The sequence below is a fragment of the Miscanthus floridulus genome, chromosome 4, assembly GCF_019320115.1.
Source record: "Miscanthus floridulus cultivar M001 chromosome 4, ASM1932011v1, whole genome shotgun sequence".
In the NCBI taxonomy this organism is placed as follows: domain Eukaryota; kingdom Viridiplantae; phylum Streptophyta; class Magnoliopsida; order Poales; family Poaceae; genus Miscanthus; species Miscanthus floridulus.
Genome location: NC_089583.1, coordinates 9,153,831 through 9,169,517, shown reverse-complemented (window position 1 = coordinate 9,169,517; position 15,687 = coordinate 9,153,831). Strand labels below are relative to the sequence as shown.

The following is a 15,687-nucleotide window of genomic DNA, read 5'->3' as shown; positions in this document are numbered from 1 at the left end:
GTGCTCAGGATAATAAGTCTGTGACCTAATTACCATCCACAGCAACGGACGGTCCTCAATCGACACAGACGGAACAAGTGCAATTTGAGCCTCGCTCGAATGCCTAACCATGTCCAGATCCAAAGTACCATTCTGTCCGGTCTCCAATTATCAGTCATATATATATTCTATGGGATAGTAATGTAATAACAACAATAATATATTTCCTATCTCTCACGAGTGATAGGTAATCACTCGACTTCTACTGGGTCATATAGCATAGCAATCTACACGATCCTAACATACTAGTAGGACTAGTCTGGCTTCTTATGAATAGCTGGACTTAAGTTTAATAATGCAGCAGCAACAACAACTATATATCCTTTGTGTTTATATATATTAAGCGCATGTTTAGTTAGGCGAAAGTTGGAAATCGGGCTACTGTAGCACTTTCGTTTTTATTTAGCAAATAGTGTTCAATCATGGACTAATTAGGCTCAAAACGTTCGTCTCGCAATTTTCAACCAAACTGTGCAATTAGTTTTTTTTTTATCTATATTTAATGCTCCATGCACATATCACAAGATTCGATGTGATGGCTACTGTAGCACTTTTTAGAAATTTAGGGTGAAAACTAAACCCGCGCTAACAGAGATGCACCCACCTAATCGCGTCCAGTGTTTCCTAACATTCTTCCACGTGGGCTTTTATATGTGATGCTTGAAATTGGAGCCACGCTAGTGCTTCAACGACCACAATAATGCTTGGAATATGTAGAGCAAGTTAAGCTAACTTGCGAGCACCATAAATCTTTTTTGTCGTATTCAATCGTACGGAAAGCTTGTACTCTCTCCGTTCTAGAATATCTATCGTTCTCGTTTCCCGAGATACAACTTTAACAAAATATATATTAAAAAATATTATTATTTATAATACATAATTAGTATTATTGGAAAAATCTTTGAATCTAGTTTTTTAACAAATTTATTTGGAGACACAAATATTACACATATTTTATACAAATTAAGTCAAAGTCATGGTACGGACACCGAAAACGATAGATAAATTGGGACGGAGGGAGTATACATACTACATGCATGTTTTCATCAGACGCGGACCAGAGTCACATGTGGGCCAGCCACTACTTAAATTACCCCTTGTTAACTTGTTTTTCGTGTACCTGCCAATCTCGGACCGTACAATGTTACTGTTTGCCTCTTGACCCTTGTGAGACCCAAGGGCCAAGGCCCAAAGGCTTCTTATATTTCCATTTCCGCGCGCCAACTATTCCCATGTTGATGGCAAAACTAATAATCAAGGCAACTACTAATTTTCAGGCGCCTGAAAATTCAATTTTGTTCGGGCGACGCATCTCCGATGTTGGATTTTCATCCAATGCCCCAGCAGACGCCCTTGTTCAACTCCCCCTGTTCATCTTCATTCCTCCCGCAGCTCTCGCCCACGCCAATGCTGAAGTCGCCCTCCTTGCCGCCACCCAGCTCCCCACCACAGCCTCGGCCGCCCGCAGAGCTCTGGCCAAGCCCTACCGTGCCCGCGGCAGCATCCCTCTTCCGCACCCCCCTCCTGCCACCGATTTCGTCCCCAACTTTGCGAACGGAGTCATCTGAACTCCATTTTGATTTCAGGCACCCAAGACGTGGAAGCGTGAATAATTAAATTGTCTTCTTCTTTCAGACAGACGCAGCTTTTCGCCTTTTCATAAACGGCAACAGGAAGTACAAACGTACTAATATTATATGACCTCCACTCAAACGGGACGATTAGAATTCTGAATAATGCACAGCCGTCTCATTCTAGTTAGTGTCACAAGCTCACACAGCTGGAGGCCAAGCTCCTTGCCGGAGCTGTAGGGCAAGGTGCTGCTGTTGGCCCTCTCGATCCGCTGGCCGGGGCAGAGTGGTCGGCTGCCCCCTGGCAACACCACGTACGTGCAATCCGCGGAGAGCGAGTGCTGCCCTTCGGCCGGCTTCTCCAACTTGACGGCAGCACTGCTCCGGCGCGGGCGGCGGTGTGCTCCATTCAACAAGGAACACTACGTAATTAGCAACTCACAGTGCTTCAAAAAATCCACACGCTTGCATTCGCACAAGCATATTAATTAGTACTTCATAACAAGCACAAAACAACGATCCATATCAAGCTTGGTTATTGGAGCAAGAACAAGACGCAGATATATGCAGTCATATCATATAGATATGTGAAGGCAAGACGGAGACAGTGATGACTGATGATGATCCAGCTGGGAGATGCGTCTTAAGCTTTTCTCCCCGAGCAGAATTAGGTCGATCGTTGCGGTTCTAGCTAGAGCCGCAGCTCGAGGTCCAGCTCCTCGCCAGCGCCGGAGGATGCGGCGTTGGTGTCCGCGCACTCCGGTGGGGCAGAGGCTCGGGAGCTCCTTCTCCAGTTGAGCATGTCCACGGTGCCGTCGGGCGACCTTGTGAAGGGGCGGTCGGCTGCTGCCGGGAGCAAGGCGTGGTCCGTGAAGAGCGCCTCGCCACCGTCAGGCCTCTCCCTCTCGAGCTTGGGCTTGACGCTGGCAGGGGGCTCAGCGGCGGTGCCACCGCCATGAGAGGCGAGCGGCAAGGACACGGAAGCGGCACCGAGGCTGCCGCCCATGGCCGCCGCTGCAGTGTAGTGGTCGCCGTAGACGTCGGGGTTCCAGATCCAGCCGGCGGCGCGCTCCTTCTTGTGCGCGTTTTGGTGCCCGCCTAGCGCCTGCGACTTGAGGAACTTCTTGTTGCAGAAGAGGCACGAGAACAGCCGCGCCTCCTTCCCGCCAACGCACGCAGTCACCTGGTCCTGCTCCTCCTCGAGGCGGTGTCCCGCCGGCGCCAGGCATATCGCCAGGTCCACCGCCACAGCCACTTGAGAAGGCAGCGACCAGGGCGCTTGCGCCATGCAACCGGAAGGAATTTTCACAAGCAGCTGCCGTGGGGGTGGGGCTGTCACAAGTTGTATCACTAAAATTCGGCGGCTGTGTTGCAAGATGTACAGAAATGGAAGGAGCTAGGACGAATATAAAGGGTGAGAAGCATTGCGACGTGCTAGCTGTGAGATGGATGGGTAGTACTACTACTACTTGACATGAGTGATGGGCTTGAAGGGCATCCCGTTCTCTTTTGGTACTAGCAATAGCAAGGAGCAGAAGCCTATATATGCAAGGCAACAAGTACATATATATGATTCTGTGCAGCAGTGATAGCTGCAACTGCAATGCAAACCAGTGCCGTATTGTGGTAGCACACTGCCCTGATCGACGACATCTGTCCCCATCCTTGCAGATCTCAAAGCAGACTACTCCAGTGTTATTATCCTCTATTCAGCTAGAGCGATCTTTTCCAGGCGAAGAAAGCGAGCTAGTAGCCACCTCGCATAGAGCAAATCCGAGTGGATCTTCCTTTGTTCTTGAGGAGAGTGAAAACGACTCCCCTCCTATCCTGCACCTTAGTCCATTAACATTAGGCCTTCCTCACTAGACCGATCCCTTCTCTATGACAACAAAAGAGAGCTCACTGGCTAGCTAGGGTTTTATACGGAGTAATCCACTTTTGTACTGCCCTGATGCAGGCAATAGCAATGTGATTTACTGCTGATTGTCATAATATAAACCCAAACAGCCTCGCTGTCATTCACAAACCATATGGGAAACTCATCGCCTTGTGATCACATTTAATCACTCATGACACTATAAGAAATGTGACATTTCCTACCAGTTTGTCTATAAGCGGCTGACAGTTGTAGTGACTTCTATTATTTCTCGTGAAGTTGCCGACGCATGTTTTTTATGAAACAGTTTTCATCTTTTACTTTTACAACAACTTTATCAAATCTCCAACAACATAACCCACAACAAACTATTTACGTACTCATAGTCATGGCAGGTAGCTATCCAACTATTTTTTACACAAAAGAAACAATCCTGCTTCAGTCCTCTTCAAAAAGAAGAACCATCACAGTCCATCATTATTATAAAGTCTATCCAACTCCTTGCAATGAGTTTAACACTAACAATCAATGCGAAAAATAAACAGCCATCCATAGGAGGCAAAGAACTCTATCGATCTTGACTCCAATAGCTGGCAAGAGTGTACTTTAGAAATCTGTGAGTGTTCCTTGGTGTGTTGTAACAAATCTATATCCAGAGACAATATGTCCCCAACTCCCCCCCCCCCCCCCCCCCCGCCCGAATAGTACCTGTCAAAATGTTTTTGGTTAGCAATTGTTAAACACAATCACTACCGGATTCAGGCACTTTGCCCTCGGCAAAGCCTTTGCCGAGTGCAGCACTCGGCAAAGAGCCTACAGTAAAAAATCCATCGGCAAAGAATTCTTTGCCGAGTGCTTTTTATCGGGCACTCGGCAAAGTCTTTGCCGAGTGTCCGACACTCGGCAAAGTTGGAACCGAAAAAAAACCCGAAAAAATGGGAAAAAAATTTTAATAGATGGAGGCCCCCACCGGCCAGCGCCCATCCATCTCCGGCATTTTTCACGTAAATTTCGCAGCAACACGGCTGACGGGATTCGAACTCGCGACCTCCCGCTGCACGCGAACCTCCTCTACCACTACACCACACTGTCACTTATGTCTGGATTCCGTTTTAGTTCCCAACATATTATACTAAACCGAGTGTAAATTGCTTATTTGAGGCCCTAAACGAATTCAAATAAAAAAGTTGTAAACTACAAAGTTTCATAACTTTTCGAGATCTACACTTTTAGTTTAGGAAGTTTTTCCATCCGAGGTCGTTTACAAAATTTGAATTTCAAAAGTTTGAAATTCAAACGCAGTTTTGCATGACAAGATGATTTCAAATCAAAACGTTGCCAACTATAATGTTTCATAACTTTTCGAGATCTACAGAGTTTATTTTGGTTGTTTTTCCATCCGAGGTCATTTGAAAAGTTCGAATTTTAAATTTTTGAAATTCAAACACAGTTTTGCATGACAAGATGATTTCAATTCAAAAAGTTGCCAACTACAATGTTTCATAACTTTTCGAGATCTACAGAGTTTATTTTGGTTGTTTTTCCATCCGAGGTCGTTTGAAAAGTTTGAATTTTAAATTTTTAAAATTCAAACACAGTTTTGCATGACAAGATGATTTCAAATTAAAAAGTTGTCAATTACAAAGTTTCATAACTTTTCGAGATATACAAAGTTTATTTTGGTTGTTTAGTTATCTGTTCATCCGACATGGTCGTTCTAACATTATTCACAAATCTTATATATCTCTCTTGTAGTTTCATAAAGTACCAGAGAGATATGTTTATGTTAGATTTGTGAACAAATTTACTTTCACTTTGTCATATGAAGAAAAGACCAAAACAAATATTGTACATCTTGATGAGTTATACAACTTTGTAGTTGAAAACTTTTTCATTTGAATTAATTTACTGCTTCGAAATGTGCTTTGAAATTTTCTTTGCCGAGTGTAAAAAAACACTCGGCAAAGAGCTTCTTTGCCGAGTGTCAAAAAAAACACTCGGCAAAGAAGCTTCTTTGCCGAGTGTCAAAAAAACACTCGGCTTAAGAAGCTCTTTGCCGAGCGTAAAAAAAACACTCGGCAAAGAGCTTCTTTGCCGGGCGTCAAAAAAAACACTCGGCAAAGGCGTCTTTGCCGAGTGCCCGAAGAACAACACTCGGCAAACCACTTGACACTCGGCAAAGAGCCGGTCTCCAGTAGTGAATGTCATTTGTGGTAAGCCAAATAGCCTAGCAAATAACAAAAAACCCTATCAACCACAGAATATTTTTATGTTCTCCAAATTTTGACCACGCGTGCCAAAAAATGTTCAACATCGGTAGGTGGGGGGACACTCAGAAAAACATGGATACACGCCATAAAAACTTGGCATAATGATTAATGATATTCAAAGAAGAGATATTTTATTATTTCAAGTTTGCTACAACAACAGAACTGATTTCCATTCTAATTCCTCTTTGCTAGGTTACCTTTAGTTAGAATGATCGCCTTTTTTAGGCACTATAAGAAAATTTTAAAATTTGGTCGTAACTTCGTATGCCAAACTTTCTGTTAAACCTTAACCCGATTATTGACACAAAAAGTTGTATGACGACTTCACCAAGAAACCACAATTTTTTTGTAAACTCTAGAAGAAGTTGTCTAATTCTTCTTTAGTACATAGTAGAAACCGTTTGCCACTTGTACAAAATTGCTGGGAGAGAACTTACTAGATTCATCATAACAAGAAATACAGTATACCTGTTTGATGTTCTAGATGTTGATATTCTTTTCTATAAACTTGGTTAAAACTTAAGATAATGTGACTTAGGGACAAATTAAAATGCCATTTTTCGTGGGCGGAGCAAGGTACATAGTATCATTTATAGCATAAATTCCATAAATATGTAGGAATTAGTTAGGCTAGTCTTAGTGGGAGTTTCATTATGAGCATTAAATAAGCTACCAACTTAGTAAATATTGTTTACACCAAAATTTGGAAGTAGACTCATAGGAACTCAAAAGCTCCCGAGATCATGTCATCAAGGGATCAATTGTGTGCAGGTCAGTATCAGCTAATGTGAATGCAACACTGGAATCGGCTTTCTTTAGATAGCGTCGGCAGATAATGACAAAGGCTATGATCGGCGTCGGGACAAGGCATGTTGGACTCTGCAAAAAGGGAAAGATTAGAGTCCAAGTTATCTTAATCTCAGAATGTTTTTTCTATGCCAAAGATTGTAATGAGTCGTGCTCGAGTAGGATTCATGTTTAGGCACCGGATATAAATATCAGACCCAGGCTATTGTAAAAACACAATCAATCAAATACAAGTTACTTTTTTTTTGGCTCCGGCCACCCTTTAGGAGTAGGAGTAGAGTAGATCTCGGCGAGTTCTTCAGCAAGTACAGCTGCATCGATCCGGTCGACCTCCACTGCTTGTCTGTAAGTACCAGTCATGGCTTATACTTCTGTTCGTACGACTGCATCGATCTAGTCGACCTCCACTGTGACTCTGGTATAAGCTAGTTATCAACTCTTGTCTAGTTCAAGTACGGCTGCATCGATCCGATCGACCTCCACTGCTCGAACTAGATTAAGGTCAAGTTATCGGCTCTATCTAAGGGTGGCATTCCTTCGGATAGATTCATTAAGTTACTGATATTGCTTATTGCTTCCATTATTTATTTAATTACAGCAATATCACTTCGCCCGATTGGGATTGATCTAGATCGGCCTTATATCTTTTTTAACCCATCGTTTGTTAATCTAAATTTGATCTAATCTGTACTTTAAACGACGAGTTATGTTTTATCGGCTGTTTTATGTCAATTTTGATCGTGCATAGTATGTGGTTAAGATATATCTGATCTTGAGTAAATCTATTGGCTAGTGAAAACCGGTCCATGGCCCGTTATCACGGCCTGTGTGATTCTGCCTCACACCCTACTATTAGCACCTGTGGAGTGGGGATCGTTATTTGGTAGATCTGTTCCTGATAGGACATGACCTTAACTGTGCGCTATGCCTGAATCGGTTGTTTTAGCCGATATCAAGTGCTTTCACGAACAGTTCACGTCACGAGTCCGTTGAACTAAAGATAGGTTGAAAGATGTGTTAGCCCCATGATCTTATTATTGTGTTATGGCCTGCATGATTCTGCCTCATGCCCCACTGATATTGGTAATAAGTTAGGGTCGTCGAATCTATAGTTATTTCTACGCCCTGCATGATTCTGCCTCATGCCTCACTATTCATAGCGATAGATGAGATCTAATATGTTCATTAGATTTATCTTTATTAAATGGTTAAATGATGATGGGCTGTTTCATTTATACAAAAGGGATTCGATTACTGACAGTCATTGGCTTAGCATAAACTAATCATTGTTGACATCCTCTTACCATTGACTAATGTTTATCTAAATAATGAGATTTATCCTAAGCGATAACCGATTTACCTTTCATGAGCTTTAATTGATTTATCTTTATGAGTATGCTGGAATTGACTATTTAGTTAATTTCCTTCCATATCGGCTCTCAGAGCCGCACATTCAGGGACTATCTGGCAACACCAGCATGTTTCGCCTTAAATTACTGATTAGCTTTCTCTCCTTGTCAATTGTAGGGTCAAATTGACTGGCACGTCTTGAAAGGAGTGTGCGGGATTGACCATCCCTGCACTGAAGCTAGGTGGATCTCCAGCTCCATCGAGCGGACCCTTCTGGCTTGCTCGTGTGCCCTCAGCACTGGACGAAATTTCATGCCGACACACATTTCTGGCATGCTCGGTGGGACCCCACAATCATCATGGCGGCTCACAACAACAACGACATCCTTATGGTACATTATGAAGATCTACCTGATGGAGATAAAGATGTCATCGGCAAAGCTATAGAAGAGTTTTAGAATAAATGTTTATTGTCGTACACCAAAACACGTGACAACACAATTGTTCAAAAATTTCCACTACCAAGAGTTCTGTTACACGGGCAGACAGATGTAGTTGAAGCTGAAGACAGGCGTTTCTTTATGGAAATTGTAAACAAATCTGTTCGTGATGCCATATCAAGCCATAATGAAGCTTTCTTAGATACATTCCACAACGCCATGAAAGAGACAATTTATGGGTTTCCAGTTGGTCAAGTTGGGCCAACTTATTACAACATTCCACACCCATCAACCCAAGGGACTAATCAAGTCGGTACCAATCATCAAGAAGTAGCACCAACTGGTAATGATGGTGTCCAGGCAGTTTAGGGTTCATCTGAACAAGCTCAAGGAACTACTACGAATCAGATATAGTATAATCATGGACCGTTAGTACAGCATGTGCAGCAGCCAGCGGGGGCAAGGTCAGAACTAGGTGATTCATTTTGGCACATCGGGCCACATACGTCGTCGACTTAAAATAAAGCACCATCAATTCAAAGGATTCGTAGAGATATAGATCCTTATGTCTACAATCAGAGACTTCAAGCAACAAACCAACAAAGGACCCAGCAAATAGAGATTCCATAGGGGTATCATTATGGTACAGATTATAACACCATTCACATGATTCTGAATCTAGGGTATCAAGGGACACAGGATTTCAACCCACTGATGGGTCAGCAGGTGCAAAGAAATCAAAATTCATATGCTGACGAGTTGTTGCTAAAGGTGACCGAGATGATGAAGAATTCAGTTCGCTTTGAAGTCAAAAGGGCTGACCTTTTTGTACAAACACCCATATCTAGAATGGTATGATTTGATCGCTCTTCCTGTAAATTATAGGCTTCTAGAGTTTGCTAAGTTCACTGGACAAGACAGTACAAGCACTGATAGAACATGTCAGTCGGTATCTTACATAATTGGGCGAGGCATCAGTTGACGAGGCCCATCGAGTTCGTTTCTTCTCCTTATTCCTGTCCTGGGCCAGCCTTCACTTGGTTTTCATCACTATCGGTCAACTCCATTGTCAATTGGGCTGATCTGGAAAAGAAATTTCATACATATTTCTATACTAGGACTAGGAGAAAAGAAGATTACCGATATGACAACTATAAGGCAGAAGACTAATGAATCGCGCGCTAAGTTTCTTCAGAGGTTCCGAGAAACTAGGAACTTATGCTTCTCATTAAACTTGGTTGATGATCAGCTAGCTGCTTTAGCCGTCCAGGGAATGCTTGCCAATGTGGAAAGAAAAACTGCTCGGACAAGAATTTGATAACTTGGGTCAATTGGCTCTACTGAGTGGCAGCACTTAATAGCCAATTTCAGAGTATGCATAGAGATACCCGATTTTAGAAGAGTACCACAGTGGCTGAAGCTTATAATCCATACTCAGTCGATGATGGCTATGAAGATGAAGAAGAAGAGTTGCTGCGGCTGAATGGAATTAGGGCAAGAAGATAGTAATGGTGCCTAAATCTTTGGGGAAGAGGAGTCGAGGAGAGCTATGACTTTGATGTCGCAAAATCAGACAAGCTCTTCGATTTCTTGCTTGAGAAGGGGCAGATCAAGTTGCTCAATAATCATGTTATGTTGCCCCCTGATCAGTTGAAGAATAAGAAGTTCTGCAAGTTCCATAATGCTACTTCTCATTCCACAAATGAATGCAGAATTTTACGGCAGCATATACAGGGGGCTATTCAGCAAGGAAGACTCAAATTTGATACGTCCTCGAAAAATGAGAGTTGATGATAATCCTTTCCTAGGAGGTCAAAACATGGTTGATGCTAGGCTAATCAAAGGAAAGACTAAGGTCCTACCATCAATCAAATCAAGAGAAGCTAGAACAGTCGATCCCAAGATGCAAATATCGACCGACAAATACAGAGAAATTAGAAGACGTCACGATAAGCAAAAGAGCCGATATAAGCAGGGGGAAACGTCAAAAGGTGGGGCGACAAAGCCATGGGTTACATCTCAGATTCTGTTGAATAAGCGGTAGCGGTAGAAGGAAAAGGATTATCAGCGTTGGTTAGAGGATCAAGAATACCAGCGTCAACTGGAAAAAGAAAGGTATGAAAGGAAACAAACTGAATTGCATTAGAATTGTCCTTTCTTTCGACATTGCTGGAACAAAGGTTTGAAGTTGCCTACTAGGAGTGACTGTCCAGAGTGCAGCGATCAGTATTGGGAGTTTAGGCAATCTCAAGCCAACCACTGGTATATCCATGCTCAAGATGCATATCACCATAATAACATGGATCGGTGATTAAAAATGAAAGTATTCATAATCGGCTGGGAAAAAGAGTTGTCGATCAAGATTGGGCTGATTATGAAGAAGGCAACAAGAGAAAATATGTTTGTGTCACACCATAAAATTTTCATTTTATAAAATAGCCAAATTGATTTATTTAAGCATTTTTTGTGACCATCGAACCTAGGGAAACAATAATTTTTATGGAATTAAAATCAAATATAAGGTTAGTAACATGTTGATGCATTCATGCTGCTGCACATTAGTTTTTGTAATGATTGGCTTTGACTAGAATTTGAATTGAATTCAAATTCAACTTGAAAATGAGATTGGAAAATGTATTTGGAAAAAAAGAAAAGGAATTCTTTTCCCTCCTATCCTCAGTTTCGGCCCGCATGCCCTTTCTTCCCCGCTGGCCCGCTCGCTCTTCCCCCTCTTTCCTTCTTGGGCCGGCCCAGCCGAGCCGAGCTGTTTCCTCCACCGCAGCCCACCATCGCCAGCAACTGCTGCCCACGCCCTAGGCTCGCGTGGCCCAGCAACGCGCCAGCCTAGCCCCGCAGCAAGCCGCTGCCGCTGCCGCGTGCCCCGTCGCCCCGCTCTCAGCCGCTGATGGCTCGAGCCTGCCTATCGGCGCCTTCCCCCTCCTCCCGCGCGTCCACACCCAGTCAGCCGCAACCACCGCCGCTCCGCGCCCACGTTCCGCGTCGTGGGAGAGTCTTCCCCCGCGCCCGGCCTCTTTAAAATGGCGCCGAGCCCTTCCCCGCTCCCTCTGTTGTCTCCTTTCTCCCTCTTGCGTCACCCGTGCCCGTGGTAACCACCGCGCCGAAGGTCGCCGGGATTCGCCGTCCGCCCTCCGCGCGAACCGTCGTCTCTGAGCCGCCGTCGACCTCGTTTCTCCCTGCTGTGAGCTTCATTGTTCTCCTCTCTCCCCCCGTGCAGTTTGTTTCTCGATTCGAGGCCCATAGACCCATTTTTGCGTGCGCCCGCGAGCTTCGGCCGTCGGCCATGGCGACCTCCGCACCAACCGCGTCCACCGGCCCTGTTCTCGGCCTGGTCGAGGTCCCCTGCTCCCCCTCCGTCTTCCGGTGACCTCGGTTCTTTGAACCGTGGCCTGTGGGCCGTGTTCCACACGCTCCAACGAGCTCCACGCCGCCGGCCATGGAGCTTTGTTGCCGGTGTCACTGTGCCCTGGCCGGACCTCCCTCTCTCTCTCTTCCCCTCTCGAATCTAAGTCGTCCATCTCCAGATCTGCGGCCACGATTAGAAGTTACCCTTTCGCGTGTAACTTTGCTAAAGAGTCCCTCGATTTTGGATGAATTGAACCTGCCATCCCTAGCAGTAGTTTCCAGAGTACTCGTTTTGAAAACGTAAAGTACACTATTTTAGTCCAAAATACGTTTTCAGTATTTACAAAAATGCCACTAGATTTGTTTTGCTCATAAAAACTTCGTTTTAGCTCCGAATTGATCTGTTCAAATTGCGTTAGCTTCGTGATTTCATAATCTACGTGTTAGTACCACTATTAATCAATTTTGAAACTTTTAAATTTCATGGTAAGGTTTAATTAAATAAAGTGCGAATAGGAAACCCCGTTTAATTCATAACTTTCGCGTTTTAGCTCTGATTTTCGTGAACTTCGCGTTGTTGTGATCGTAGCAAGACGTAGATTATTTTCATAAACATTTTATCTTGTTTTCTATACTGTTGGTGTACTATTCTAATTGTAGGATTGTTTGCTTTGCATGAATGTTCCTGGAATGTTGTGTGTTGCCGTGTTGGTCGTGTTCAGACGGTGAGGAGAACGTTGGAGATCCAGAGTTCTTCGATGACCAGCAGGACCAGCAGGAGTTTGTGAACCAAGGCAAGTATAGCATGGGCCTACCTTGATGTCCTATTCACTTTAATCATTTACTCATGTGCATGTGTCTAACTTTGATAATCATAAGGACATTCTAGTCATTTGATGACATGTTCCCTTGACTCCTATGGGTTAATTGCATATGGATAGATTGCTAGTGCTCTAACTAAACATGATCTATACAATGGTTAATGGTTCTATGGGACTAAAAGTATAACATGATTTATAACAACTGATCCATAGGGCGAAGGTGCAAATGACTTTTGATCATGTTGCTCCCGGCCCTCCATAAGGACTTATCTATCGGCAAAAGCTAGGACTGACAGTGCAACCATGAGAGTCATATGGCTCTGACTTTAGCTCAGTAATAGGACCTTTTCTAGCTTGTTAGAGGTTACCTTTATGGCGCAAAAGGGGCTTGCCACATTGGGTATAGGGCTGCCTCTGTTCCTATGTGTATAGCCGCGATGGATATGTGCCATAGGAAAGGGGGATTCCTACATCTGCCTGCCGAGGAAACCTAGCGGCCCTAACTTGTTAGAGAAACCTATGAAGTGGCTTCATGGTGTACCCTGCCCGCTCACCTTTGTAGTGACATGGGAGTAATTAACCCGGACATATGGGAATCATGACTCGCGGTGAATGTGCACCCCCTCTGTAGAGGGTTATAAACTATTATAATAGTCGTGCTCACGGTCACGAGTGGCCCGGAAAACTCGCAGAATAATTGGTTACTCATTGTGGTTCTTTTATGATGGTATACAATGATATTATGATGCAAATAATTCTGATATCTGCTTGTGTGGGTTTAAATGGGAGCTTAAGCATAACTTGATTAAACTTGATAATAAAATCTTGACTTACTAAAAGTGCTAACTGCAGTAAACCAGTGTCATACTTTTTGAGCTTCATAACCCCATGTTATCTCGTTAAGTACGGGAAGTACTTACGCTTGTTTATTTCTATATTTGGATAAAAATCCTAGATGGGTAACAGATGACAACGTGTATGAGGAGTTTTCCTGAGGATTTTTAGGCTTGTGGTCAACCAGTTGATCCTTCCCTGTGATGGTGTTCCATGAGAGAGAGTTATCTTTTATTTTCCGCTATGATGTGTAAGACTAAGTTATGTTAATATCGTGATGTAAGATACACTGTGATGATACTCTTTTATAATTTGTCAGCTTGTGTGTGTGACTGATCCCTAGGCACACATGAGTTAGTGCATTCAATTTTATCCTTAAAATTGGGTGTGACAAATTGGTATCGGAGCCAGTGTTGACTGTAGGATGCAAGCCTAGTTAGAAATGGTCGTTTTAGTATCTTTGCTCCTCTGGTTTCTTGCTTACTGTCTTATTTTTGTTATTTTATTAAAACATTTAAGCTTTTCATACCTTAATCTATTATATAAAATTGTTGATTCTAATTCTATCTCACTTTAAATCTATAGATGTCTCATGACCCAAAGACCGCTCGCCTCAGCACTGCTGGCTACCGTGCCTTGTTCACCCCACGTGCTCCACAGGCGGAGAAGGAGATTGTGATCATCTTCGATGATGAGGAGATGGCTACCCCGACACCTGCACCTGCTCCTACTCCAGCTGTCGCACCGGTCTATCCTACTGTAGCTACCATAGCGGAGTCATCAGCTACTTCACCTACACCTATGCCATCCCCAGTTGTCCCTAGTGGTGGATGAGGAGATAGGCTAGAAGTGCAAGTACTACTTCAAGCCAGCCCCAGAGACGGCCTACTACCACACCCTCCTCACCCATGTGCTGGATGACTACTACCCCGATCTGCACGCCTCCATTAGCTATCATTGTGTAGAGTACCAGCATCCTTTGGAGGCAACCTTTTGGAAGGTAGAGCTAGTTGTCACTGCTTGGAATGACATTAAGAATGGACATGAGGTGGCGACTGTCCACTGTGCCACTGCCAGGAGGGCCCATGCATTGGATGGCATGGAAGATGCAGCGCAGGACACCTTTGGTTGGGCTTTTGGCTTTTGGGGCCAAAAGCCAAAGCCAAAAGCCCAACCAAACAGGGCCTACATCTACTACCATGGTCGTCGTTTTGAGGCCATGAGGGAGGATCATTTTATGTTCCTTCCTCACAATGATCATGAGGGTGTTTGGTAGGTTCTGCCTCCACCAGAGAGTGACCCAACTCTGGAAGCAACAGTGCAGCATGTCCATGCCATGCAGGGGGTGGATGAAGAAGTCAAGGGAGAGCTGCGTCCATCACAGAGGGCCGAGAGACGCCTCCAGAAGCAAGTTGATGAACTACGTGCTCAACTTGGGCAGCCACCAATCTACAAGAAGAAGCGCCGGTCGTTCACCATGATTGACACCGCCCCATAGATGTTAGGTGCCTTGTTTAAGATTATAACGTTGTTAGTTCGTGTTTCATGTTTAGTCTTGTTTGGTCTTGTGAACTTTGATGATTAGATGTTTTTAATTGTGAATTTGGTTGATTTGGAGTTTGGTTGTTTGCTGGAAGTTTGTGGACATGTCCACAACTTCCTTAGGTTGGAACCTTAAGTTTAGATGAAATCTTAATGTAGATGGTTTGCTTTATCTTATCTCTGCTGTGCTGTTTTCTGGAGCAGCCTGTGTTCTTTATCCTGTATCTTGAAATTTGGGCTGTCGAAAATTCTGAATTTTTTGTGGAGATAACTAGACTTCTATATCTTTCAAATGTCTCTGGAATCACATCAATATCGGTTCACGTTTGTGAGATCTAGCTGTCACAAGTTGATGTTCCTGCGCAGACTAGAACCCAGAACAAATTCGGTTTAGCTCTATTTATGACCATGTGTATGTCAGAATCTGTAAAAGTGATCTAAATAAAAGTTGTAGCTGATCTCCTAAGCTTTCCAACCGTTCTTGGTACACCTCTGTTGGATCTCTGAAACTCGAGTTATGATAGATTTACCGAACTGCTGAATTTGAATCTTGTCCAGAAAATTCTCAGCATTGTTTCTTATCTTTTGTAAGCTCTCTATAATTTGGAAATCTCTAAATTTTGCGCATTTATTGGAAAACAGATGGCCGCAAGAGGAGGAAGAGGCAGAGGCCGTGGTCGTGGACATGATGCTCTCATAAATCCACCACCACCGCCACCTGTGACCATGGAACAATTAATGGGAATGCAAGCGCAGTTGATGCAAGCTATGATG

The 15,687-nt window shown here is 43.8% G+C and overlaps 1 protein-coding gene across 1 annotated transcript; it reads right to left on the bottom strand.

Annotated features, from left to right (window-relative positions):
* Positions 1–1,742: 1,742 nt before the first annotated feature.
* LOC136550903 (uncharacterized) lies at positions 1,743–3,102 on the bottom strand. Its single transcript, XM_066542488.1, has one exon. The coding sequence runs from the start codon at positions 2,896–2,898 to the stop codon at positions 2,302–2,304; it is 597 nt and encodes a 198-aa protein (XP_066398585.1). The 5' UTR covers positions 2,899–3,102; the 3' UTR covers positions 1,743–2,301.
* Between the last annotated feature and the right edge of the window lie 12,585 nt (positions 3,103–15,687).